This window comes from Heteronotia binoei, chromosome 9, assembly GCF_032191835.1.
Source record: "Heteronotia binoei isolate CCM8104 ecotype False Entrance Well chromosome 9, APGP_CSIRO_Hbin_v1, whole genome shotgun sequence".
NCBI classification, from domain to species: Eukaryota; Metazoa; Chordata; class Lepidosauria; order Squamata; family Gekkonidae; genus Heteronotia; species Heteronotia binoei.
Genome location: NC_083231.1, coordinates 121,615,175 through 121,640,971, shown reverse-complemented (window position 1 = coordinate 121,640,971; position 25,797 = coordinate 121,615,175). Strand labels below are relative to the sequence as shown.

The 25,797-nt window shown below is 48.2% G+C and overlaps 1 protein-coding gene and 1 non-coding gene across 2 annotated transcripts in view; one reads left to right on the top strand and one right to left on the bottom strand.

Moving 5' to 3' along the window:
• Positions 1 to 6,368: 6,368 nt before the first annotated feature.
• VPS16 (VPS16 core subunit of CORVET and HOPS complexes) overlaps positions 6,369 to 25,797 on the top strand; it is a 58,170-nt gene continuing 38,741 nt past the window's right edge. Inside the window, exons 1-5 of the mRNA XM_060247200.1 lie at positions 6,369 to 6,526; positions 9,000 to 9,091; positions 11,362 to 11,453; positions 17,851 to 17,979; positions 24,834 to 24,978. Coding sequence (XP_060103183.1) covers positions 6,474 to 6,526; positions 9,000 to 9,091; positions 11,362 to 11,453; positions 17,851 to 17,979; positions 24,834 to 24,978 — 511 coding nt within the window. The 5' untranslated portion in view covers positions 6,369 to 6,473. The remainder of the gene's footprint in view (positions 6,527 to 8,999; positions 9,092 to 11,361; positions 11,454 to 17,850; positions 17,980 to 24,833; positions 24,979 to 25,797) is intronic.
• On the bottom strand, positions 17,479 to 17,552 carry TRNAA-AGC (transfer RNA alanine (anticodon AGC)). Its single transcript has one exon. It is a non-coding gene; the product is annotated as a tRNA-Ala (tRNA).

Here is a 25,797-nt window from a genome sequence, read left to right as displayed (position 1 = left end):
CTGAAGTTGGAGAACAAAGTAGGAGTCAAGGGCACCTTTAAGACCAACAAACTTTGTTGGTCTTAAAGGTGCTCCTGGACTCCTACTTTGTCCGACTGCTTCAGACCAACACGGCTGCCCACTTGGATGGAGCTATCCGACGTCGGAGAGCCGGAAGGAAGGGAGGGTGGAAAATAAATGGGGGAGGGAGAGAGAGAAGTCGAAAGAAAGCAAAATGCATGCTGCGAGCTGCTGGCTGGCTTGGCGAGTTGATTCCACAAGACAAACGCTTTCTCCAAGCTGGCCAATGACGGCGCCGTGGGGACTGCAAGAGCCACACAAGAGGTGTGAAAGAGCTGCAGTTTGGTCACCTCCGACGCGGCTGCCCACTTGGGGCTTGCAACTGTTTGCAAAGAGCAAGCATGCACGCCCATGCGTTTTCCCACTGTGGGGGGCGTGCAAGCGGCTCTCGGCGTCCGCGCATCGCAGCAGAGCGATGCGAGCTCTTCATGGGTTTTATGTTTGCAAGGGCTTAAGGAAAAAAACGCAGCGCGCTCCATCGCCGCTCCAGAAAACGAAAGCGAAAGTGCGAAAGAAATCTGTGCAAAGAAACGCGGTGCGCCGGTGGGGGGTTTTTTTTTGAGGTCGCTCCCCAAGTTGCATACAGAGAACAAAACGCAAAACCAAAAGGAAGGTTATTATCGCGACCAACATTACTGTGAAATCTCTCTGACATTCTCAAAGTAAAGGGGGAAAAAAACACTGTCAACGGAAAACAATCGCCATTTTCGAAAGGAAGGCAGTCTCCAAATTGCGCCGGTGGGATTCGCTGGGCGGAGACCGGAACGGAGTTTGCATTTACTTACTTCGTTTATACCCAGGGGTCCTTTCGAAGAAAAAGAGGGGCCGGAGCTCATTGCGCACAGCTCATTTGCATGACTCCTTTGCATCTGCCACACCCACACCCCTGACATCACCGGAATTATATCAGCTCAGCATCCACCTTTAAAACGCTTCTGGAATTCGAATTGCCATAATCAAACCTGACTCCCATCCGACTTTTTAAATGGCTTTTTTCCTATGTGGCTACAGTGGCATGAGGAAGATTTCCATCTGTCTGCTTTATAGGTTTTGGTTATTTTCCTCCTTTTGTGGGAGGGGGAGATATTAGATCGTTTGTCTTATCTTAAGAGTTCAAAATTCTCACAGGGGGTTTAAACAATGAAGCTGAGAAACAAGTATTTGGGGGAAGGAAGGAAAGAAGGAAGGAAGGAAGGAAAGAGAGAGAGAGAAAGAAAGAAAGAAAGAAAGAAAGAAAGAAAGAAAGAAAGAAAGAAAGAAAGAAAGAAAGAAAGAAAGAAAGAAAGAAAGAAAGAAAGAAAGAAAGAAAGAAACAGTTGCTTTTGGCTGGTGGGGGGGCAGCATATGCGAATAAGCTCCACCACCTATCTTTCTGCCAAAAGAAAGAAAGAAAGAGCACAATACAATTTAGAGGTTCCGGAGTTCCGCTCCTGTCCCAAATTAGGCCTCATATCATATTCTTCTCCCCAATGGGGGCACAAGGTATCTTACATCTTTCTCCGCTCTCCCCTAATTATTATTAGTATCAGGTCTCGGATTCAGCAGGAGCTGACAGAAGCACAGCTCCTGAACCTTTCTGAGGGTTCCTCCCCGCCTCCCCTGTCCATTGAATAGGAGGTGCAGCTGCATAACCATCCCAGGATTGGGAGGGAGGGCGGGCAGCCAGCCAGCCGCCAGGGGCTTTGCCACACCCCCAGCAGCCCTCATTAACCCCTGGAGTTAACCCGCACCAGCCTTTCTCCACTTATGTGATTTTGGGCGGCGGGTGGCTTGCTGGCCTTTTGCCTGGGAGGGAGGTGCCCCAGGAGAGCCCCCCGCAAGTGAGGCCTGCTTGGGCTGGCTGGATCTCTAACCACCCCAAGCTGGCCTCGCTCGCCCGGGACTCTCCTTTCTTGCGTCGGGTTGCTTTTGGCTGGTGGGGGGGGGGCAGCATATGCTAATAAGCTCCAGCACCTATTTTTCTACCAAGTGACCTCTGATTAGTATTATTAGTATTATTTATAAACCCCCCTCCCCCCTCCCAAGAGCTCAGGGGTATTGTACATCATCATCAAACATCCAACAGGTTAAAACACAATAAATAAGAGGTAATGAATAGCACACGTGGGTGCTGGTAAACTCTCTTTTACCTCAAGTGGGATTAGCACCTCACAACAACCCTGCCAGGTAGGTTTTCTAAACTGAAAAGTCCCAAACTCTTCAGCCTTTCCTAGGGTTGCCAGGTCCATGTAAGAAAATAACTGGAGACTTTGGGGGTGGGGCCGGGAGAGGGCGGGGTTTGAGGAGGGGAGGGGCCTCAGCATGGTGCAATATCGAGTCCGCCCTCCAAAGCAGCCCTTTTCTCCTGGGGTAATACACAGGTACCGGTGTATTAAGCACAACATATCCTTCAGAACCTCACCGGTTGAATTATCCCTCTCACACAAAAAGTGTGTAAACAAACATTTAGTGCACAGTTTATAAGAAGTCCATACAGCAAAATAAAAGAACGAACACCCACACGATGGTCTCCCCGACTGTTTTCTAAAGTCACACCTCAGAGGCACCGTCTTCAGCCGCTTCTTGCAGTTCACAATCCGGGTGGAGACAGGGGCGTCGTTCTGCACAACTTCTCGCAACGAGTTCAAAAGACCGTATTTCCTGGATTTCCTCCGGTTTCGTTGGTTTCGCCCTTCGTCAGCCTTCTCTCGATGCTGTTTTAACTGGCGCCGCAGTGCAAAGAATTCAATCACGGATCAACCCGTACATGCTCAAGTCTCTGCTACCAGCTCTCAGACTGGCCCTGCCCCTGACTTCCGGGGGCCCTCCGGGGCACAGCCTGCTCCCCCCTCCTTTTTTGCCATGGCTAAGCCAACAAAGCAGCAGCAGCTGGGGTAGCTAAGCAGGGCACAGTGCAATGCAGCAGCAGGCTGAGAGGAGGGAGGCGGAGGAAGCCGCGTGGAATGGGCTGCGGAAGGTGGGGATGGATTAGAGTTGCCAAATCCAAGTCGAGAAGTATCTGGGGACTTCGGGGGCGGAGCCAGGAGACACTGGGGGTGGAGCCAGGAGCAAGGGTGTGTCAAGTACAATTGAACTCCAAAGGGAGCTCCGGCCGTCACATTTCAAGGGACCGCACGCCTTTTCAAGGCCTTCCCTCCATTGGAACTCATGAAGGATAGGGGCATCTTCTCTGGGGGCTCCTAGAATCGGTCCCCCTGGTCCAATCCTTTTGAAACGGGGGGGTTGTTTGGAAGAGAGTTCTCGGATGCTACAAAATGAAGCACCATGAAGACCGACAAAGTTTTATTCAAGGCATAAACTTTGGTGTGTTATCTGAAGAAGTGTTACCTGCAGAAGTGTGTGTGTGATATATACACAGCGTTGAATAAGATTTCTCCAAGGCAGGAACGACTTTTAGAAGGGGTTTCTTTAGATCAAACAAGAAGATGACAGTATACTGTTAGAAACTGGCCCTCATCAGGACAGGTTAACGAGACATGTCGTGACAGCTGTAAATAACCAGGGGTAATTTCCTAGAGCAAGAGGCGCCAGAGCTCATGAGCACAACTCCTCTGCATATGCCACACACCCCTGACATCGCCGGAAAGGGCTACTAAATTATATCAGCGCAGCATCTACCTTAAAATGCTTCTTGAATTATAATGGTCATCATAAAACCTTATTCCCATCCAATGTTCCCTCTAAGCTACAAAGTCTTGCGAGCGAAAATTCTACTTTGTGAGCTACTGGCATTAAAGTTGTGGGCTTCTGCATAAATTATTCGGCTCTGGGGCCGTCCTTCCTGAGCGAAGACAGAAACGTGTGAGCTAGAGGCTAAAAAATCTGTGAGCTAGCTCACATGAACTCAGCGTAGAGGAAACGCTGCTCCCATTATACTTTTAAAATGACTTTCTCCCCCGTGGCCACAGTGGTAGGGTGAAGATTTCCATCCGTCTACTTTCTATGGTTTGGTTATTTCCCCATTTTTTTTGTGGAGCAAATAGGGTTGCCAAGTCCAATTCAGGAAATATCTGGGGACTTTGGGGGTGCAGCCAGGAGACTTTGGGGGTGGAGCCAGGAGACACTAGTGGTGGAGCCAAGATCAAGGCTGTGACAAGCATCATTGAGCTCCAAAGGGAGTTCTGGCCATCACATTTAAAGGGACACCTTTTCAATTCCTTCCTTCCATAGGAAATAATGAAGGATAGGGGCACCTTCTTTTGGGGCTCATAGAATTGGACCCCCTGGTCCAATCTTTTTGAAACTTGGGGGGTATTTTGGGGAGAGGCACTAGATGCTATACTGAAAATTTGGTGCCTCTACCCCAAAAAATAGCCCCCCCCCAGAGCCCCAGATACCCGCGGATCAATTCTCCATGATTTTCTTTGGGAATAAATCTCCATAGGGAATAACAGAGTTCCCAGCAGACATTTCCCTCCCCTCCCCCCCCCCCCCGCTTTCTGACGACCCTGAAGCGGGGGAGGGCCTCCAAACCGGGGGATCCCCTGCCCCCACCTGGGGATTGGCAACCCTAGGAGCAAAGTATTAGAAAGTTTGTCCAATCTTAAGAGTTCAGCAAAATTCTCACAGGGGGTTTGAACAATGGAGCCCAGAAGCAAGTATTTGAAGGGATGGGAGTAAGAAAGAAAGAGCACAATAAAATTGAGAGGTTCTGGAGCCCTGATCCTACGAACGCCTGCCCCAAATGAGACCTGCATAAGACATCTGCTTACAGGGGCAAAACTCTCTTTGACAGGAACCCTTCGCCTTATACCTCTGGGTGTCATAAAAAGACTGAAAATTAATGGTCTTTCAAAGGAAGCTGTATGCGTCTAACTCCTGCAAGCCTTTATATTTTCCAAAATGTCTTTGGATGTCCCAACATGCTGAAATTGCTTAGAGTAAGCATACTAATTAATCACATCTGGTTTATTTATAAGAAGACACATAGGTGCAAGCCAAAATTCCCACAAACCTTCAGATGACCGGTACTACAGATAAGGCCTCCAGGCAGTTCTTTGTATGGTTTATCTGCGGTCATGTAAGATTTACGGTCATTCATAGCCTGATGTTGGGGAACAAAACCTTGACACTTTGGCTTGGAACAGGGGTTTGGAATATTTTATTGCTAGCAGGGTCAAAGCATCTTGGACCAAAAAGCACTCTCTCTCTCGGCTTGACTTCGCGAACGAAGATTTAAGAAGGGTGCAGTAGTCCACGTCTGCTGCAGGCTCGCTGGTGGCTGACAAGACCAATGCGGGACAGGCAGGTCCGGCCACAGTGGCTGCAGGGAAAAGTCTGATTTGGGGTTGGTGCTGTAGCGGTGCGATTCTTCCTCAATCTCCTTTTGTCCTCAAGACCAGCTATGCGTGCGTTCTCAAAGGAAGAGACAGCCTGGTGGATGGTGTGCCTCCGTGCTTTGCGATCTGAGGCTAGGTCAGACCACTGGCGATGGTTGATGCGACAGGTGCCAAGGGATTTCTTCAAGGAGTCCTTGTACCTCTAATGAGTATGCACTAAAAAGCACTAATGTATGGTTTTTACATACATGTGTAAGGAGAGCGATGGAATTGTAAACACTAGGGTTGCGGTGGTCCTGCCCTGAAATTAATAATTTTGGGGTTCTCATATTAAAAGAAATAAAGGAAATCACTGGAGAATCTCTCCCCTTTTGGTGTAGTGGTTAAGTGTGCAGACTCTTATCTGGGAGAACCGGCTTTGATTCCCCACTCCTCCACTTGCAGCTGCAGGAATTGCCTTGGGTCAGCCAGAGCTCTCGCAGGAGTTGTCTTTGAAAGGGCAGCTTCTGGGAGAGCTCTCTCAGCCCCACCTACCTTACAGGGTGTCTGTTGTGGGGGAGGAAGATAAAGGAGATTGTGAGCCGCTCTGAGACTCTTTGGAGTGGAGGGCGGGATATAAATCCAATATCTTCATCTACCTTGTGGCAAGCACAAGTGAACTCCGAAGGGAGTTCTCTCCACCACGTTGAAAGTGACCACTTCCCTCCATTTGGAAAGATGGAAGGATAGGAACACCTTCTTTGGGGGCTCATAGAATTGGACCTCCCAGTCCAATCCTATTGAAACTTGGGGAGTGTTTTGAGGAGAGGCACCGGATGCTCTGCTGAAAATTTGGTGCCTCTACCTCAAAAAACAGACATCTCCCCCCCCCCCCCCCCCCCCCGAGCCCCAGATACCCAAGACCAATTTCCCATTATACCTTTCCTGCCTGCCTTTTCCGCTTGCCTGGAATTTGCCTGGAATCGAGGCTGGCGGCTTTCGATTTCCCCTCCAGGGGGCAGCAGCGAGCGGCGTTCCCTCGGCTTCGTCCCGCCCGCTTGCCTGGGAGGGGCGGTGAGGGCGGAAGTGCCAGGCCAGAGCCGGCTGGGCACCGCGGCTGCAGGAGCGGAGCTGCCCCCTCTGAGTTGCCCGGCCATGCACTGCTACACGGCCGACTGGAACCCCCTCGGGGAGGAGGCCTACTACCGGTCCGTGAGTAGGGTTGCATTGCATCTGCCCCACCCCCACCCCCCACCCCTGGGCCCTCCTGCCTGAGATGCAATCAGGGTTGCCAATCCCCAGGTGGGCAGAGAAATCCAAAGTACAAGGTTTTCCCTGGAAACCAGCCTCCGTGCAACCAACAGACTCAGCAGACAATGCAACAATTGCAAAAGCATATATTAGTTCATGATAGACAGACCATACAGTTAGTCCTTAGCAAAATAGGGAAGAATCAAATCCAGTCTTTATAGCAACCATTGGCCGGTTCATTCCAAGGAATCCTGGTGAAATAGTTGTGAAATAGATCAACGTCTCTCAATAACAGGGATACTGTGGGGTTTTTTTTTATCTCATGACAGATGCTAAACCCACTCGTAGTGAGTATAGCTATACATCCACAGTATTCCAAGGTGTTTCTCTTTTAGAGTTGTGTACATATGAACATATGAAGCTGCCTTCTACTGAATCAGACCCTGGGTCCATCAAAGTCAGTATTGTCTACTCGGACTGGCAGCAGCTCTCCAGGGTCTCAAGCTGAGGTTTTTCATGCCTATTTGCCTGGACCCTTTTTAGTTGGAGATACTGGGGATTGAACCTGGGACCTCCTGCTTCCCAAGCAGATGCTCTACCACTGAGCCACCATCTTTCCCATACATATGAAGCTGCCTTCTACTGAATCAGACCCTGGGTCCATCAAAGTCACTATTGTCTACTCAGACTGGCAGCAGCTCTCCCGGGTCTCAAGCTGAGGTTTTTCATGCCTGCTTGTTTGGACCCTTTTTTTTATGGGAGATGCCAGGGATTGAACCTGGAACCTTCTGTTTATCAAGCAGATGCTCTACCACTGAGCCACCATCCCTCCCCAGTGTATCAGTATAATTATTTGTATTGACATACTCCAAATAGGGATATTGGCAGTATATCTCATTACATATGCTTTACCCATTTTCACTATATTTTATTGTATTCCTTTTTCCTATGGCAAGCTAGAATGATGTTTACATGTTAAAACGTAAATTAGGTGGACGAGAACATCGCTATCCAACGTATTTCTCTTTTAGCTGTATTGACACGCTCAAACTTCGGCGGGGAGGGCGGGATGCAAATTAAAAATTATTTTTATTAAACAGGGACTTTGGTTGCTTATCCCATTACATATATTGAACCCATCTCCCATTGACAGACAGTCTCACATTTTGGCATACTGCTGTTTTGTTGCTTTCGCCTGCTCATGCTACTCAGATCAAAGGTTTGCTCAATTTGTTAATTTTACTGCATACTGGTTTTTTGTTGCTTTCGCATGCTCATGCTACTCAGATCAAAGGTTTGCTCCATTTGTTCATTTGACTCTTCTGTCATTGTACCCTTTTACGTTCTAAACCACTTCCTACCAGATAATTTTACTTCACTGTCATTGGTTCTTAAATCTGTACCATGCTGCAGTCTGGGCCACTGCCTACCAGCTCTGTATGGCTCTGCTCAGCTCTGTATGGCTTTGCTCACTGTGCCGGATTCCTCGTCTGATGAAGCATGCTTAAGAGCACATGAAAGCTTACATTCTATATAAAAATGGGTTGGTCTTAAAGGTGCTAATTGACTCCTGCTTTGTTCAGCTGCTTCAGACCAACATGGCTGCCTGTTTGGATCTATCTCAATATATGCAGTCAGCAGTCCAAAAAGTTGAAAAGAACAAGGTCAAAGATTTCAGGTTTTCACGGCTGGCAACATCATTAGGGTTTGTAGAATCTTTTGGGCTCAAGTGCCGTGTTCTACTGGAGAAAACTTTCTTCAGTAGAACACGGCACTTGAGCCCGAAAGATTCTACAAACCCTAAAGAACAAGGTCGTCTACAGGTGTATTAAGTCAGAAATTGACATGTTGAATGGGAAATAACTTTTACATCTTCCTTTCCGCACATTGGACTTTTGAAATGTTGACATTGTGATGTTTTGCATCTTGCGAAATATTATGTATTACATGAATAAGTAACTTAGAATTATACATTTATCTTTAATAATTTTTCATTAGTTTTCCACAGTTTTTGTTGGTGCTTATATTAACCCACCTGGAGGTTGGCAACCCTGTGTTTGGTGTAATGGCTAGAGTGTCCGTCTAAGACTAAGGAGGCCCTGATTAAAATCCCCACTCTATCGTGAAGTTCGCTACTCTTCCAATCTTAACAAGAGCCTGTGTGGTATTGTGGTTAAAGTGCTAGATTGCTTCAAAACAACATGAATCTAGAAGGCAAAAAGGCAACTAATGAACATTTTAAAGAACTTTAAAAACCTTGAGGTCTAGAAACTTGTTCCCTTTCAGAAAGGAACATGGGGGCGGGTTCTGCAACGTTTGCCCAACGTCTTAGTCTGCCACGATTCTGTTTTCCCTCAGGATTCCAACCGTTCTGCTTATAGCCGACTTGAGGTCCATTAACTTCTTCCCTCTCTTTTGTTTTCCCTGCAGGAAACTGGATCTCTACTCCATGGCGTGGGACGTGAGAGAGGAAGGCCTGCGGGAGTGTTTGATAGCCGCCGCCCCTTACGGGGGACCCATTGGTACGACTGAGTTGGCAGGTCTATTCGAACAGAGAAAGAGAAATCTCAGCCTCTTTTCTTCTTCTGAAGGGTTTTGCCTCGTAGGCCTGGCATCTGAGAGGATTCAGCTTGTCAGCCTCCTGGTAGTGGGTGGGGATCTTTTTCTGGATCTAGAGAAGCTCCCCCCCCTCTCCCCCTCTCCCAAGATACTAGAACTGGAGGGCATCTAAGGAAGCTGATGGGCAGGAGGTTCAGGAAAGACAAAAAGAAATACTACTTTACATAGAGAGTGACTACACTGTGAAATTCATGCCACAGGATGTTGTGATGGCCGCAGGAGTAAACAGCTTTCAAAGGGGATTAAACAGAACTTTAACAACCTTGAGGTCTAGAAACTTGCTCCCTTTCAGAAAGAAACATGGGGGCGGGTGGTGGAGAGGTCGATCAATGGCTACTAGCCTTGGTGACTGAGGGGAACAGCCAAGCTCAAAGGCACTTCTGAATCCCAGAACCAGAAGGTGACATCAGGCAAAGGCCCCCCTGCCCTGTTGTTGGCCCTCCAGAGGAACTGGCCGGCCACTGTGTGAGACAGGAGACTGGACTAGATGGACCTCCCTGGTCTGATCCAGCAGGGCTCTTCTGATGTTCCTCTCAGGGGAAGGCCTCAGCCTCTCTGCCCTGTTGTTGGCCCTCCAGAGGAGCTGGTTGGCCACTGTGTGAGGCAGGAGGCTGGACTAGAGGCACCCTCCCTGGTCTGATCCAGCAGGGGTCTTCTCATGTTCTTCTCAGGGGACGGTCTTAGCCTCTCTGCCCTGTTGTTGGCCCTCCAGAGGAACTGCTTGGCCACTGTGTGAGACAGGAGGCTGGACTAGATGGCCCCTCTGTGGTCTGATCCAGCAGGGCTCTTCTGATGTTCTTCTCTGGGGAAGGCCTTGGCCTCTCTGCCCTGTTGTTGGCCCTCCAGAGGAACTGGCTGGCCACTGTGTGAGACAAGAGGCTGGACTAGATGGCCCCTCTGTGGTCTGATCCAGCAGGGCTCTTCTGAAGTTCTTAGGGAAAGGCCTTGGACTCTCTGCTCTGTTGTTGGCCCTAAAGAGGAACTGGCTGGCCACTGAGTGTGACAGGAGGCTGGACTAGATGGACCCTCCCTGGTCTGACCCAGCAGGGCTCTTCTGTTGTTCTTCTCTGGGGAAGGCCTTGGCCTCTCTGCCCTGTTGTTGGCCCTCCAGAGGAGCTGGTTGGCCACTGTGTGAGGCAGGAGGCTGGACTAGAGGGACCCTCCCTGGTCTGATCCAGCAGGGCTCTTCTGATGTTCTTCTCTGGGGAAGGCCTTGGCCTCTCTGCCCTGTTGTTGGCCCTCCAGAGGAACTGGCTGGCCACTGTGTGAGACAAGAGGCTGGACTAGATGGCCCCTCTGTGGTCTGATCCAGCAGGGCTCTTCTGAAGTTCTTAGGGAAAGGCCTTGGACTCTCTGCCCTGTTGTTGGCCCTCCAGAGGAGCTGGTTGGCCACTGTGTGAGGCAGGAGGCTGGACTAGATGGACCCTCCCTGGTCTGACCCAGCAGGGCTCTTCTGTTGTTCTTCTCTGGGAAAGGGCTTGGACTCTCTGCTCTGTTGTTGGCCCTAAAGAGGAACTGGCTGGCCACTGAGTGTGACAGGAGGCTGGACTAGATAGACCCTCCCTGGTCTGACCCAGCAGGGCTCTTCTGTTGTTCTTCTCTGGGGAAGGCCTTGGCCTCTCTGCCCTGTTGTTGGCCCTACGGAGGAACTGGCTGGCCCCTGTCTGAGTCAGGAGGATGCTGGACTAGATGGACCCTCCCTGGTCTGACCCAGCAGGGCTGTTCTTAAGTTCTAATTACAACTGATCTCCAGGTGACAAAGATCAGTTTCCCTGGAGAAAATGGCTGCTTTGGAGGGTGGACTCTGTGGCATTCGACCCCACTGAAGTCCCTCCCCTCCCCAAACCGCGCCCTCCTCAGGATCTAGCCCTCAAATCTCCAGGTATTTCCCAACCAGGAACTGCAGCCCTGGAGAGGATTGTGCTTCCTCCCCCAGTCACCCCTCCATCCTTCTGCCCCCCACACCAAAAGAGAGAGCCCGTGTGGTGTAGAGGTTAGGGAATCAGACTAGGATCTAAAAAACCCAGGTTCAAATCCACACTCTGCTGTAGAAGCTGTCTGGGTGAGCTTGGTCCAGACATTATGCAAACTTTAATGGAAACTACAATTCATCGATTTTTTTAATAAGAATGCAGGGATACGGTTGATTATCACCTCTTTTTTTCCGTTTTAGCTTTGCTGAAACCCAAGAAAGAGAAATCGCCCAGTTCCCGGCCGGAGCTGCACATCTATTCTGCTTCAGGGGTCCGCTTAGCCAACACTCTGGTGAGTAGGTTTCCCAACCTCCAGGTGGGGCCTGGAGATCTCTTGGAATTACGGGGAATCCCCCGACAACCACGATCAGCTCCTTTGCAGAATCTTAAAGTCAAAAAAACACCAGTATAACAATAACACTTTACACAATATAGTGTATACGCAACCTACATTTATCAAAATACATTCCTAGCAATAGTCATCGTTAGTAACTTATGAACCACTCCTGATACTAAATTCACAAATGCTTATAATACAAGGAAAGGAAAGGTCCCCTGTGCGAGCACCAGTCGTTTCCGACTCTGGTGTGACATTGCTTTCGCAACGTTTCCACGGCAGACCTTTTACGGGGTGGTTTGCCATTGCCTTCCCCAGTCCTCTACACTTTCCCCACAGCAAGCTGGGCACTCATTTTACCGACCTCGGAAGGATGGAAGGCTGAGACAACCTCGAGCCAGCTACCTGAACCCAGCTTCTGCCGGGGATCGAACTCAGGTTGTGAGCAGAGCTTGGACTGCAGTACTGCAGCTTTAACACTCTGCGCCACGGGGCCTCTTTATAATACAAATGCAGCTGGAAAAAGAGTTCTTTTCACTCCCCCACACTGTCTGCTGTGTGAAGATAATAAGGTACAGCTCCTCAGAGGCACTTGCCTTCTTGCTGTTCTCCCTTATGTTCAGCAACTTGGGTGGAGTCCTCAAATCTCCAGCACAGCTTGTCTCCGAGAGAGTAAGGGACCGCAGCCCGGGGTTCCTCACGGTTTCAGACCTTCGTCAGCCTTTTTCTCTCAGTGTCTTATCTTGGGGACTCAGTATAACATTCGACAACTTGGATCAACACATGTTAATTGCTCTTTCTGTTTCCGGCTCTCTTGGAATTACAGTGAATCCCCCGACAACCACGATCAGCTCCTCTGCAGAATATAGCTGCTTTGCAGGGTGGGCTGTATGGCTTTAGGCCCTCCTGAGGTCCCTCCCTTCCTGAAAACTCACCCTCTGTAGGCTCCACCCACAAAATGTTCCAAAGTTGGCGACCCTAATGGTGTGGGAAGCCCCTCTCCCTCCGGACCCATTGCAATTGTGTTCAGTTTTGGGCGCCACATTTTAAGGATATAGACAAGCTGGAACGGGTCCAGAGGAGGGTGACGAAGATGGTGAGGGGTCTGGAGACCAAGTCCTATGAGGAAAGGTTGAAGGAGCTGGGCATGTTTAGCCTGGAGAGGAGGCGGCTGAGAGGTGATAGGATCACCATCTTCAAGTACTTGGAGGGCTGTCCTATAGAGCAGAGGTGGCCAACGGTAGCTCTCCAGATGTTTTTTGCTTACAACTCCCATCAGCCCCAGCCAGCATGGCCAGTGGCTGGGGCTGATGGGAGTTGTAGGGAAAAAAAATCTGGAGAGCTACCGTTGGCCACCCCTGATATAGAGGATAGTGTGGAATTGTTTTCTGTGGCCCCGAAAGGTCGGGCCAGAACCAGTGGGTTGCAATTAAATCAGAAGAGTTTCCGGCTCAACATTAGGAAGAACTTCCTGACCGTTAGAGCAGTTCCTCAGTGGAACAGGCTTCCCCCTCGGGAGATGGTGGGCTCTCCTTCCTTGGAGGTTTTGAAACAGAGGCTAGAGGGCCATCTGACAGCAATGAAGATCCCATGAATTTAGAGGGAGGTATATGTGAGTTTCCTGCATTGTGCAGGGGGTTGGACTAGATGGCCCTGGAGGTTCCTTCCAACTCTAGGATTATATTAGGAAGAACTTCCTGACCGTTAGAGTGATTCCTCAGTGGAACAGGCTTCCTCCTTGGGAGGTGGTGGGCTCTCCTTCCTTGGGAGGTTTTTCAACAGAGGCTAGAGGGCCATCAGACAGCGCTGAAGATCCTGTGAATTTAGGGAGAGGTATTTGTGAGTTCCTGTGAATTTAGGTAGAGGTATTTGTGAGTTCCTGAGAATTTAGGGGGAGGTATTTGTGAGTTCCTGTGAATTTAGGGAGAGGTATTGTGAGTTCCTGTGAATTTAGGGAGAGGTATTTGTGAGTTCCTATGAATTTAGGGGGAGGTATTTGTGAGTTCCTGTGAATTTAGGGAGAGGTATTTGTGAGTTCCTGTGAATTTAGGGAGAGGTATTTGTGAGTTTCCTGCATTATGCAGGGGGTTGGACTAGATGGCCCTGGAGATCCCTTCCAACTCTAGGATTCTGTGAATTGACATGGGCCTCCCTGCAAGGATGAATATCTTCATTTCACATTCATAGTGGTCAAGGTTGCATTCAGACGTCATGTCAAGCTGGCGTTACATGCCTGAATGGGCACAGGCCCGGTATGGTATCCCCCTTCTCTTTACCCCTCTGTGCCCACCCTACAATAAAAGAATCCTGGATTTGAATTCTAGAATGCCACCGCTCGGGTTAAATAAAAGTAGTTTCCTTTGGACTTTGGACAGTCGATCCTTGATTACCAAACTCAAGAATAAAGCATTTCATTTTTTAAAAGAAAAAAAAAAGCACTTTTCTTTTTTTTTAAATAAGTATTTTTATTTTTTGTAAACCTTTATTGCGATATATCAGATTATAAAATAGATAAGGAAAAGGAAAGGTCCCCTGCGCAAGCCCCAGTCGTTTCCGACTCTGGGGTGACGTCGCATCACAACGTTTTCACGGCAGACTTTTTATGGGGTGGATTGCCCTCGCCTTCCCCAGTCCTCGACACTTCCCCCCCCCAGCAAGCTGGAGTCTCATTTTACCTTTATAACGTTTTCACGGGCAGACTTTTTACGGGATGGTTTGCCATTGCCTTCCCCAGTCCTCTACGCTTTCCCCCCCAGCAAGCTGGGGACTCATTTTACCGACCACGGAAGGATGGAAGGCTGAGTCAACCTTGGGCCAGCTACCTGAACCAGCTTTTGTTGGGATAGAACTCAGCTCGTGAGCAGAGAGTTCAGATCACAGTACTGCTGCTTTACCACTCTGCGCCACGGGGCCACGAAATAGATAGACAGACACAGAAAAAAACCAAAAACAGTCATATGCAGCTATACTTTGGACAGTCGATCTTTGATTACCCAAACTCAAGACTAAAGCAACCTTTTTCAGTTATTTCAGATGACAAATCATTCCGAAGACGACAAACCTTTACAGCCTCTGAGCCATTTGCAATGCCAATAGCCGTTTACAGAAAAAGCACTCGTCTACTTTACAACAGCGGTCCCTTTATAATAATAATAATAATAATAAATTTTATTTCTACCCCGCCCTCCCCGCAAAGCGGCTCAGGGCGGCTAACAGTAATATATTAACATAAATAGTAAAACATTAGATTAGCAATTAAAATTACACATATAAAAACCCGTTAATTCAGTTAAAATACTTAATTTTACATTACATTATATATATATATGGCAGTAATAGCTGTTCTGGCGCTGAATCTGCCAGTTTAAATGGTGTTAGAGATGGCGGTTCTTCGTTCATTGCAACTCAGCAGTCCGTATCATTATAGGCGTGTCTAAAAAGGGCAGTCTTGCAGGCCCTGCGGAACTGGTCGAGGTTCCGCAGGGCCCGCACCTCCTCCGGGAGCTGGTTCCACAGTGCAGGTGCCGCAACTGAAAAGGCTCGTACTCTGGTGTTTTGGAGTTTGGCCTCTCTCGGCCCAGGGATGGTCATTTTGTTTTTACTTGCTGACCTCAGTGCCCTCTGGGGTTCATACTTTGCGAGTTCACATAGTATGGCAAATTAGATCCAAAAGAACAAAGCAGTAGACGAGTGGCACCTTTAAGACCAACTAAGTTTTATTCAGAGTGGACGCTTTTGTATGCTCTAAGCAGACGTCATCAGACAAAAATGGAATGGCAAGCAGTGGGCAGTGAGTTGGTATGTAGAATCATGGGAATGTTTTTAGCAGATTAAATGAATCATAAATTGGGTTCTGTGTTTGTTAGTTAGTGTTGTGTTTTAACAATTTATTAATAACATATGGCTACAGTAGTTAATTGTCTCTTTTCTATACTAACCCATATGGTATTTCAACCCCCCCTCCCTCCAATATTTGACTTCCCCGAAGTTATAAATTTAAGTTCAATTATAAAGGTACCACTAACCAATCAAAGTTCAAATTTTTCTTCTCTCATTACTACTAAAAAATTGTCCAATGACTTTTTATATTCCATTCTTTCTCCATATATCTTTTAAATTTCTTCCACTCCTTTTTGAATATATCTAGATCATAGTCTTTTAAAGTTTTAGTTAATTTGTCCATCTCACTCCACAATAAAACTTTCACAATCCAGTCCCATTTCTCTGGTATTTTTCCCTGTTTCCACAGCTGCGCATACAATGTCCTAGCAGCTGAGAGCAAGTACCAAATTAAAGTCCTGTCTTCCTTTGAAAATTTTTCTAATTGTAATCCAAGCAAAAAAGTCTCTGCAGTTTTCTTGAAGTCATAACCCAAAATTTTGGAGATTTCTTGTTGTATCATCTTCCAATACTCTTTCGCTTTTTCACAAGTCCACCACATGTGAAAAAAAGAACCTTCGTGTTTTCTACATTTCCAACATCTCTCCGACATCTTCTTACTCATCCTAGCCAGCTTTTTCGGAGTCATATACCACGTATACATCATCTTGAAACAGTTCTCTTTAATACTCTGACAGGTTGAAATCTTCATCGAGTTCTTCCAAAGGTGCTCCCACGTATCCATTTGTATTTCTCTATTCACGTTGATTGCCCGCTTGACCATTTGAGACTTTACTACTCCTTCTTCTGTAGGCCATTTCAATAATAATTTATATACTTTCGATATTAATTTTTCATTATCTCCAAGCAGGACCCTTTCCAGATCTGTTTGCTCACGTCTAATTCCATGTTAGTTAGTGTTGTTAACTGGGCTGAAGCAACAGTGGAGGGTGATAAAAAAGGAGATTGATGTCGTATTTATTTATTTATTTATTTATTTATTTATTTATTTATTTATTTATTTGGGATTTATATCCCGCCCTTCCCACGAATGGCTCAGGGCGGGATGTCGTAGGTGTGAAGTGCCATAAATCTGGGTAACGTTCTGGCTTTGTTACTTTTGGGTTTAAACAGAGGGCATAGTTACTCAAGAGGTTATAACATCATTATAGTTTGCCATTAGAAAAAAAGGAATACATCAAAATACAGTGGAGGACGGGTTAGTATATGTAATAAGATAAACAGCCAATATCCCTTATTAGAGAATGCCAATACAACCCCCCCATCCGCCGCAATATTCTGATACACTGTTCTAAAAGAGAAATACATATTAGTTAGCCATTAGAAAAAAAGGGTACATTAAAATATAGTGGAAGGCGGGTTAGTATATGTCATGAGATAAGCAGCCCATATCCCTTATTTGAGCATGTCAATACAAAAAACATTATTCTGATACACTGTTTTAAAAGAGAAATACATTGGAATACTGTGGATGTATTCGCATTCCTGTGTGGAGTTGACAGTATGACATATAAATACAAGTCTAGCAAACCAGCCAGCCACTATTCCCCCATCTGCCTCTTGGCTATAGACGACGAGGTGCAGGAAGAACAGGGCGAGAGAGAATCTGATAATATTCAGATGTGCTTAAGAAAAGTAGAGGCCATTCCCAAAAGCAGTGATTGGTAAACTCCCAAGTTTTGCTAAGCAGGTCATGACATGAAGCTGCCTTCTACTGAATGAGACCCCTGGTCCATCAAGGTCAGAACTGTCTACTCAGACTGGCTGCAACTCTCCGGGGTCTCAGGCGGAGGTCTTTCCTGTCACCTAAGACCAGATCGTTTTAACTGGAGATGACGGGAATTGAACCTGGGACCTTCTGCATGTCAAGCAGATGCTCTGCCACTGAGCCACAGCCCTTCTCCATTAGTCTCCAGGGTCTCAGGCAGAGGTCTTTCCCATCACCTCCTGCCTGGTCCTTTGAACTGGAGATGCCAGGGATTGAACCTGAGACCTTCTGCTTGCCAAGCAGAGGCTTTACCACTGAGCCAGGGTCTCAGGTCAAGGTCTTTCCCATCACCTCCTGCCTGGTCTTTCTAACTGAAGATGCCGGGGATTGAACCTGGGACCTTCTGCATGCTAAGCAGATGCTCTGCCACTGAGCCACAGCCCTTCTCCGTTAGTCTCCAGGGTCTCAGGCTGAGGTCTTTCCCATCACCTCCTGCCTGGTCCTTTCAACTGGAGAAGCCGGGGATTGAACCTGGGACCTTCTGCATGTCGAACAGATGCTCTACCACAGAGCTACAGACCCACTCCAGGGCCTCAGATACAGGTCTTCCACATCCCCTACTTCAGTAGGCCAGAGTTTGGGCCTGGAAAATGTCTTGGGCATTGACCTGCTCAAGGCACTGCCTGTTGAAACCAGACTTGCAGCGCCGTGGCCAATGTGATGTTCTCTCCCTGTTGCTCCCAGTGGAAGAACTCTCCAGCGGTGCACCTGGGCTGGACGGCGAGCGAAGACCTCCTCTGCATTCAGGAAGATGGCTCGGTTCTCGTCTACAGCATCTTCTGCGAGTTCAAGCGGTGCTTCCGAATGGGCAACGTGAGTGGCGCGCGCGTGTTGAGCATGACAGAGACCCAGCTTGATGACTTTTTGCTTTGGGGTAAATTAAAGGTAGCGCAGTCTGTTTTGCAGAGCTGCTGTTTCAGTGGTGTGTCTGCTTTTGTTCAAAAGCCAATGCAAGCTTCTAGTCCTCATGGCTTCTCGAGTGAGAATGTGCAGTCAAGGCTGAAGATTAGTGAAACTTACGGGGACTTTGTTGGGGGATCTTTTCAACATCTTCTTTCAACCCCCTTCTTTCAACCCCCCTGAGAGCCAGTTTGGTGTAGTGGTTAAGTGTGTGGACTCTTCTCTGGGAGAACCGGGCTTGATTCCCCACTCCTCCACTTGCACCTGCTGGCATGGCTTTGGGTCACCCATAGCTCTGGCAGAGGTTGTCCTTGAAAGGGCAGCTGCTGGGAGAGCTCTCTCAGCCCCACCCACCTCCCCTCTGTTGTGGGGGAGGAAGGAGAAGGAGATTGCGAGCTGCTCTGAGACTCTTCGGAGTGGAGGGCGGGATATAAATCCAATATCTTCATCTACCTCACAGGGTGTCTGTTGTGGGGGGGGAGGAAGGAAAAGGAAATTGTGAGCCGCTCTGAGACTCTTTGGAGTGGAGGGCGGGATATAAAACCAATATCTTCATCTACCTCACAGGGTGTCTGTTGTGGGGGAGGAAGGTAAAGGAGATTGTAAGCCGCTCTGAGACTCTTCGGAGTGGAGGGTGGGATATAAATCCAATATCTTCATCTACCTCACAGAGTGTCTGTTGTGGGGGAGGAAGGTAAAGGAGATTGTGAGCTGCTCTGAGACTCTTTGGAGTGGAGGGCGGGATATAAATCCAATATTTTCATCTACCTCACAGCGTGTGTGTTGTGGGGGAGGAAGGTAAAGGAGATTGTGAGCCGCTCTGAGACTCTTTGGAGTGGAGGGCGGGATATAAATCCAATTTCTTCATCTACCTCACAGGGTGTCTGTTGTGGGGGAGGAAGGTAAAGGAGATTGTGAGCCGCTCTGAGACTCTTCGGAGTGGAGGGTGGGATATAAATCCAATATCTTCATCTACCTCACAGGGTGTCTGTTGTGGGGGAGGAAAGTAAAGGAGATTGTGAGCCGCTCTGAGACTCTTCGGAGTGGAGGGCAGGATATAAATCCAATATCTTCATCTACCTCACAGCGTGTGTGTTGTGGGGGAGGAAGGTAAAGGAGATTGTGAGCCACTCTGAGACTCTTTGGAGTGGAGGGCGGGATATAAATCCAATATCTTCATCTACCTCACAGGGTGTCTGTTGTGGGGGAGGAAGGGAAAGGAGATTGTGAGCCGCTCTGAGACTCTTTGGAGTGGAGGGCGGGATATAAATCCAATATCTTCATCTACCTCACAGGGTGTCTGTTGTGTGGGAGGAAGGTAAAGGAGATTGTGAGCCGCTCTGAGACTCTTTGGAGTGGAGGGCGGGATATAAATCCAATATCTTCATCTATCTCACAGCGTGTGTGTTGTGGGGGAGGAAGGTAAAGGAGATTGTGAGCCGCTCTGAGACTCTTTGGAGTGGAGGGCGGGATATAAATCCAATATCTTCATCTACCTCACAGGGTGTCTGTTGTGGGGGAGGAAGGGAAAGGAGATTGTGAGCCACTCTGAGACTCTTCAGAGTGGAGGGCGGGATATAAATCCAATATCTTCATCTACCTCACAGGGTGTCTGTTGTGGGGGAGGAAGGTAAAGGAGATTGTGAGCCGCTCTGAGACTCTTCAGAGTGGAGGGCGGGATATAAATCCAATATCTTCATCTACCTCACAGGGTGTCTGTTGTGGGGGAGGAAGGTAAAGGAGATTGTGAGCCGCTCTGAGACTCTTCGGAGTGGAGGGCGGGATATAAATCCAATATCTTCATCTACCTCACAGGGTGTCTGTTGTGGGGGGGAGGAGGTAAAGGAGATTGTGAGCCACTCTGAGACTCTTCGGAGTGGAGGGCGGGATATAAATCCAATATCTTCATCTACCTCACAGGGTGTCTGTTGTGGGGGAGCAAGGTAAAGGAGATTGTGAGCCGCTCTGAGACTCTTCGGAGTAGAGGGCGGGATATAAATCCAATATCTTCATCTACCTCACAGGGTGTCTGTTGTGGGGGAGGAAGGGAAAGGAGATTGTGAGCCGCTCTGAGACTCTTCGGGGTGGAGGGCGGGATATAAATCCAATATCTTCATCTACCTCACAGGATGTCTGTTGTGGGGGAGGAAGGGAAAGGAGATTGTGAGCCGCTCTGAGACTCTTCGGAGTGGAGGGCGGGATATAAATCCAATATCTTCATCTACCTCACAGGGTGTCTGTTGTGGGGGAGGAAGGGAAAGGAGATTGTGAGGCGCTCTGAGACTCTTCGGAGTGGAGGGCGGGATATAAATCCAATATCTTCATCTACCTCACAGGGTGTCTGTTGTGGGGGAGCAAGGTAAAGGAGATTGTGAGCCGCTCTGAGACTCTTCGGAGTGAAGGGCGGGATATAAATCCAATATCTTCATCTACCTCACAGGGTGTCTGTTGTGGGGAGGAAGGGAAAGGAGATTGTGAGCCGCTCTGAGACTCTTCGGGGTGGAGGGCGGGATATAAATCCAACATCTTCTTTCAACCCCCCTCCCCCCTGGTTTTCCTGCTGTCCATTTCTCACCCCAGCTGTTTTGAAATGTTTTTGTTCAAATGCAATCTAAGTTGGGCTTTTTTTCCATGCCACTTTTGCAGCATTGTTTTAAAACAGATGTACATTGTTTATTCAAAAAAACATTTCTGAGCCAGCTTTTTAGTTGTGGGACTCAAGACAGTTTGCAGTATGGATAAAAGCAATGATTATGAAAACACACACATCAAATACGGTGGTTTAAAATCTGAATTAGGACTGTCAATGAAATGATGCATGGGGTGGAGAGAGTTGAAAAAAGAGAATTTCTTCTCCCTCTCCCAAAATACTAGAACCTGACGGCATCCAATGAAGCTGATGGGTGGTAGGTTCAGGACAGGCAAAAGGAAATACTGCTTTACTACAAAGAGTGGTACTTCTTCTCTTATGAGTACTTCTTCACTCAAAGGGTGATTAACATGTGGAATTTACTGCCACAGGAGGTGGCGGCGGCTACAAGCATAGCCAGCTTCAAGAGGGGATTGGATAAATATATGGAGCAGAGGTCCATCAGTGGCTATTAGCCACAGTATGTGTGTGTGTATTTGGCCACTGTGTGACACAGAATGTTGGACTGGAAGGGCCATTGGCCTGATCCAATAGGGCTTCTCTTATGTTCTTATGTGACACAGAGTGTTGGACTGGATGGGCCACTGGCCTGATCCAACAGGGCTTCTCTTACGTTCTTATGAGACACAGAGTGATGGACTGGATGGGCCATTGGCCTGATCCAACATGGCTTCTCTTATGTTCTTATGTGACACAGAGTGTTGGACTGGAAGGGCCATTGGCCTGATCCAACATGGCTTCTCTTATGTTCTTATGAGATACAGAGTGTTGGACTGGATGGGCCACTGGCCTGATCCAACAGGGCTTCTCTTATGTTCTTATGTGACACAGAATGTTGGACTGGATGGGCCATTGGCCTGATCCAACATGGCTTCTGTTATGTTCTTATGTGACACAGAGTGTTGGACTGGATGGGCCACTGGCCTGATCCAACAGGGCTTCTCTCATGTTCTTATGTGACACAGAATGTTGGACTGGATGGGCCACTGGCCTGATCCAACATGGCTTCTCTTATGTTCTTATGAGGCACAGAGTGTTGGACTGGAAGGGCCATTGGCCTGATCCAACATGGCTTCTCTTATGTTCTTATGCGATACAGGGTGTTGGACTGGATGGGCCACTGGCCTGATCCAACAGGGCTTCTCTTATGTTCTTATGAGGCACAGAGTGTTGGACTGGAAGGGCCATTGGCCTGATCCAACAGGGCTTCTCTTATGTTCTTATGTGACACAGAGTGTTGGACTGGATGGGCCACTGGCCTGATCCAACAGGGCTTCTCTTATGTTCTTATGTGACACAGAGTGTTGTACTGGGTGGGCCACTGGCCTGATCCAACATGGCTTCTCTCATGTTCTTATGTGACACAAGTGTTGGACTGGATGGGCCACTGGCCTGATCCAACATGGCTTCTCTTATGTTCTTATGAGACACAGAGTGTTGGACTGGATGGGCCATTGGCCTGATCCAACATGGCTTCCCTTATGTTCTTATGTGACACAGAGTGTTGGACTGGATGGGCCATTGGCCTGATCCAACATGGCTTCTCTTATGTTCTTATGCGACACAGAGTGTTGGACTGGATGGGTCATTGGCCTGATACAACATGGCTTCTCTTATGTTCTTATGCGACACAGAGTGTTGGACTGGATGGGCCACTGGCCTGATCCAACATGGCTTCTCTTATGTTCTTATGTGACACAGAGTGTTGGACTGGATGGGCCATTGGCCTGATCCAACATGGCTTCTCTTATGTTCTTATGTGACACAGAGTGTTGGACTGGATGGGCCATTGCCTGATCCAACATGGCTTCTGTTATGTTCTTATGTGACACAGAGTGTTGGACTGGATGGGCCAGTGGCCTGATCCAACATGGCTTCTCTTATGTTCTTATGCGACACAGAGTGTTGGACTGAATGGGCCAGTGGCCTGATCCAACATGGCTTCTCTTATGTTCTTATGCGACACAGAGTGTTGGACTGGATGGGCCATTGCCTGATCCAACATGGCTTCTCTTATGTTCTTATTATGTTCTTACTACTTCAAATGTGGGATTGGCTGCCAGATGAAATCCTGGACTCCATATGCTCAGAGACTTTGCCAGTGTGAGTTGCAAGAAATAGGAACAATCGAACATGTGTTTCTCAGATGTCCTTGGTATAGTGTAGCTCATGCGAAATACATTCTCTCTTGGGTTAAGGCTAAGCCAGGGCTAACGGAGTCTGCTCAGGTAATCTGTCTCCTCTCGGATGCCAATCAGACTATCACAAAGCAGGTAGCTAAGTTTTGCAGGGCTCGTCTCTGTGTTAGAAAGGCACAGGCCTCTTGATTTTATTTATGCTTTTATTCATTTTACTATTCTGTTTTAACCGTGGATAATTTTGCCACTTGATGTTTAACTTGGTTTAATTATTAGGCCTTTGTTGGCTTGGTGCCGTAGAAATAAACTGGACTGGCTGCCAGATGCTGGAGTGATGGCTGCAGGGAAGAAACGGCTTTAAAGGGAGATTAGAGAGATTAATGAAGGATAAGCCTGTCACTGGATGCTAGCCAGGGTGTCTGAGAGGAACCTCCACATCCAGAGGCACTAATCCTCTAAATCCCAGAGCCAGGAGGCAACATCAGGGGAAGGCCTCGGCCTCCCTGCCCTGTTGTTGGCCCTCCAGAGGAACTGGCTGGCCACTGTGTGAGGCAGGAGGCTGGACTTGATGGACCCTCTCTGGTCTGACCCAGCAGGGCTCTTCTGAGGTTCTTCTCAGGGGAAGGCCTTGGTCTCTCTGGAGGAACTGGTTGGCCACTGTGTGAGACAGGATGCTGGACTAGATGGACCACTGTTCTGATCCAGCAGGGCCCGTCTGATGTTCTTCTCAAGGGAAGGCCTCGGCCTCTCTGCCCTGTTGTTGCCCTCCAGAGGAACAGGCTGGCCACTGTGTGAGACAGGAGGCTGGACTAAATGGACCCCCACTGGTCTGATCCAGCAGGGCTCTTCTGATGTTCTTCTCAGGGAAGGCCTCGGCCTCTCTGCCCTGTTGTTGGCCCTCCAGAAGGACTGGTTGGCCACTGTGTGAGGCAGGAGGCTGGACTAGATGGACCCTCACTGGTCTGATCCAGCAGGGCTCTTCTGATGCTGTTCTCAGGGGAAGGCCTCAGCCTCTCTGCCCTGTTTTTGACCCTCCAGAGGAACTGGTTGGCCACTGTGTGAGGCAGGAGGCTGGACTAGATGGACCCTCACTGGTCTGATCCAGCAGGCTCTTCTGATGTTCTTATTGGGGAAGGCCTCAGCCTCTCTGCCCTGTTGTTGGCCCTCCAGAGGAATTGGTTGGTCACTGTGTGAGACAGGAGTCTGGACTAGAGGGACCCTCTCTGGTCTGATCCAGCAGGGCTCTTCTGATGTCCTTATGAGGGAAAGGCCTCGACCTCTCTGCCCTGTTGTTGGCCCTCCAGAGGAACTGGTTGGCCCTATGCAAGGCAGGATGGTGGGCTAGACGGACCCTCACTGGTCTGGTCCAGCAGGGCTTTCCCTATGTTTCTATCAGGGGAAGGCCTCAGCCTCTCTGCCCTGTTGGTCCTTCAGAGAAACTGGCTGTCCACTGTGTGAGAAAAGATGGACTAGGCTGTCCACTGTGTGGACTAGGTAGACCACTGGTCTGATGTTCTTACCAGGAGAAGTCCTTGGCCTCTCTGTTCTGTTGATGGCCCCCTAGAGGAACTGTTTGGCCTCTGTTTGAGTCTGCTCCAGGAGGGCTCTTCTGATGTTCTTATCAGGGAAAGGCCTCTGCCTGTATTCCCTGACAGGATGCTAAACTAGATGTGCCATTGTTCAGATCCAGCCGGGCTCTTATGTTCTAATAAACTAGATCAATCAAATGCAGTCTTAAGAGGCTCTGTCCCCAGTGCCACCAGACAACATTCTTTGGTTGATGGGGCAGCCAAAAGGCTTAAATGCAGTTTTATTTAAAACATTTCTCACCAGCCTTTTTCTGGCAAAGGGGCCCGTTTAACCACTATCTGAAATCCTCTAGCTCTTTGGAACGGCAAAGTGCTACCTCACAGGTTTGTTATGACAAAGCTGCAGCAAAAAACTAGTTCTTCTCTGATGAGTCTCCTTGTGTCCCTCAGGAGGTGCTGCAGAACCACGTGGTGGAGGCCAAGGTCTTTCATACGGAGTACGGGACCGGAGTGGCCATCCTTACAGGGGCTAACAGGTTCATTCTGGCCACCAACGTGGACGACTTGAAGCTCCGGAGGATGCCTGAAGTGCCCGGTAAGTCAGCCATGTTTCTTTTCACCTTCGCCTCATGTCCATCTCTTCTCAGAACTTTGTACTTTTTGTTTTGCTTCTGCATAGGTTTCTTCACTTTAGAGAAAGAATTCCTTCCTTCCTTCCTTCCTTCCTTCCTTCCTTCCTTCCTTCCTTCCTTCCTTCCTTCCTTCCTTCCTTCCTTCCTTCCTTCCTTCCTTCCTTCCTTCCTTCCTTCCTTCCTTCCTTCCTTCCTTCCTTCCTGTTTGGTGTAGTGGTTAAGTGTATGGACTCTTATCTGGGAAAACCGGGTTTGATTCCCCACTCCTCCACTTGCAGCTTCTGGAATGGCCTTGGGTTAGCCACAGCTTTGGCAGAGGCTGTCCTTGAAAGAGCAGCTGCTGTGAGAGCCCTCTCAGCCCCATCCACCTCACAGGGTGTTTGTTATGAGGGGAGAAGACATAGGAGATTGTAAGCTGCTCTGAGTCTCTGATTCAGAGAGAAGGGCGGGGTATAAATCTGCACTTCTTCTTCTTCTTCTTCTTCTTCTTCTTCTTCTTCTTCTTCTTCTTCTTCTTCTTCTTCTTCTTCTTCTTCTTCTTCTTCTTCTTCTTCTTCTTCTTCTTCTTCTTCTTCTTCTTCTTCTTCTTCTTCTTCTTCTTCCCAGAATGACTGGTTAAGTCTTTCCTTCTGCATAGGAAAGTGTTCAGAGTGGTGTACTAATCCTCCCTCCCTCAGTGTTCTTAGTAGTGTACTAAGTTTTTTCCCCGAATCATATATTTTCTTTCTTTCTTTCTTTCTTTCTTTCTTTCTTTCTTTCTTTCTTTCTTTCTTTCTTTCTTT